At 31.5% G+C, this 2,267-nt stretch overlaps 1 protein-coding gene across 1 annotated transcript in view; it reads right to left on the bottom strand.

Annotated features, from left to right (window-relative positions):
• KIAA1468 (KIAA1468 ortholog) overlaps positions 1-2,267 on the bottom strand; it is a 145,025-nt gene that overhangs the window by 34,069 nt on the left and 108,689 nt on the right. The window contains exon 21 of the mRNA XM_008581669.1: positions 1,747-1,853. Within this exon, the coding sequence (XP_008579891.1) occupies positions 1,747-1,853 (107 nt within the window). The remainder of the gene's footprint in view (positions 1-1,746; positions 1,854-2,267) is intronic.

Here is a 2,267-nt window from a genome sequence, read left to right as displayed (position 1 = left end):
AGGACAAAGACTGTCTCGATTCACTGATTCAGACCTGTGCTGTCCAATATGGTAGACAGTATCCAAATGTTATTTATATTTACATTTAAACAAAAAATTAAGTAAAAGAAAAGAGTCAGTTCTTTAGGCATACTAGCTACAATTCAAAGGCTTAACAGCCACGCCACATGTGGTACCTTATTGAGTATCTCAGATATCAATTATTTCCATCACTGAAGAATGTTTTATTGGATGGTCCTGATAGAGAACATTAAAAGTATATCTTTTATTAAAATTTATCAGTTTTAGTTCCCATAAGATTTGGCTCTCCATAGTTAAACATAAACTACAAAACAATTATCCTCCTAATAGTAGGAAGTTGATTTCCAAGATATTATCTTTGTAATATCCTAGTGGCAAAAAACTGCACACTTGCTGAAATACAGACTACTGAGTTCTTGAAAGAAGTCATACCGCTTGATTAAAAATCAATCTGTATTTTTCAAACTTTCTTCAATGAACCATGACTACTTTCATAATCAGAAAATATTTCTTTTTATATAGCACCTCTATCAAGAAATATGTTAGAAAAAGCAAACCTGTTAAATTCGGAGAATTAAAAATATAATCCTATGTTAAATTAACCTGAATCTATAAGAGAATCTAACATTCAATCAGGAAATAACTATATAATAAAGTTATGTTGTTATTAGGGATACAGGAGGTCAACAATACATAGCTTCTGAATGCATCAATAAATCCACGAGAAAGACTGGATAACCACCTACTGATTTTTTCTATGTAGTCAAGTTAGTTTAGAATGAGATAGAGATAAAGGACAAAAGTAACCATCAAAATGAAAAAAGGATGGATATAGCAGTTTTAACACATGGCAGTGTACTTAGTAAAAAAGTGTAGGTACTGACTAACCAGCATCTGGGCAATGCTGGAATAGAAATTTCACCCATTTTCAGCTGCCTACTACATCAAACATAGAGTAGATATAACTTTGGAAAATAAACTGGAAATCTGAAAAAAACCTAAGAGTGAAATAAGAGCTATAAAATAGATTTCTAAATGAGCATAGATTCGAGTTTTGAAAATTTACTATACTCTTATTTCTCATTTTTGAAATCTCAAAACAGTAATACTGCCTATGTATTTGAGTCGATAATTTTTGTTTACTAAAGCAAATAGGGCTATGATTTATCTCAATAAAAAGTTTTATTTAGTAAGAAAAATATTAACTGCTGGGCCGGCCCGGTGGCGCACTGCTACAGTGCGCCNTTTTTAAAAAAAAAAAAAAAAAAAAAAAGAAAGGGTATGTTGGCTGTGAAGCCTATCAAAACATAAAATGGTATTATTAATAAATGCATGTTGCCTGTTTTCGGCAAAGACTGAGATACTACTACTTTAGCAGCCAGATGATGTGATTGTGAGCAGGACCAAGTAGGGAGCTGGCTTTTACTTGGGGCTCCTTTTTCAATTCTGGGAAACTAAGTTTTCTTTAAATCTGTACTTGATTTTATTTCTCCAACTGCTTCTAAAAAAATATATGTCCGTACCCTTTCCCCCACTTTTTTATTACAGTGAATTGATTACAAAATATTAAGAAAGTACAAATAAGCAAAACCAAAAAAAATCTTAAGTCTCAAAAACTAAGAGAATTGGTGTGTATGCCAATCCTTTTAGACTTATAATACATATTCTATAAATACAATTTAAAAACTTTATATGCCTTTTAAAAAACTATAAGTTATTTTTTACCCCAGTTCCACAAAAGAAGCCTTCAGGCTATCAAGAGGAGCATGAGATAATGAAAGCAGGGTCATTACATCTTCTAAGAATCCAACTAACAGTTTTCGGTCTTCTTCCTACAGAGGAAAAATTCTGATAATGAATTTCAATCAAGTAGAAATAAATACCATAATTACCTATCTATAATTAGAAAATATTACCAAATAAGGGAAAATACTCTAATTTGGAAGCTTTTTAAATTACAGATATTTATTAAGCATATCTATGATCAAAATGGTATGAGGACAAAGACTGTCTCGATTCACTGATTCAGACCTGTGCTGTCCAATATGGTAGACAGTAGCCAAATGTTATTTATATTTACATTTAAACAAAAAATTAAGTAAAAGAAAAGAGTCAGTTCTTTAGTCATACTAGCTACAATTCAAAGGCTTAACAGCCACGCCACATGTGGTACCTTATTGAGTAGCTCAGATATCAATTATTTCCATCACTGAAGAATGTTTTATTGGATGGTCCTGATAGAGAAC

Source organism: Galeopterus variegatus, unplaced genomic scaffold, assembly GCF_000696425.1.
Source record: "Galeopterus variegatus unplaced genomic scaffold, G_variegatus-3.0.2 Scaffold2430, whole genome shotgun sequence".
Lineage (NCBI taxonomy): Eukaryota > Metazoa > Chordata > Mammalia > Dermoptera > Cynocephalidae > Galeopterus > Galeopterus variegatus.
This window is presented reverse-complemented; position numbering and strand designations above follow the sequence as displayed.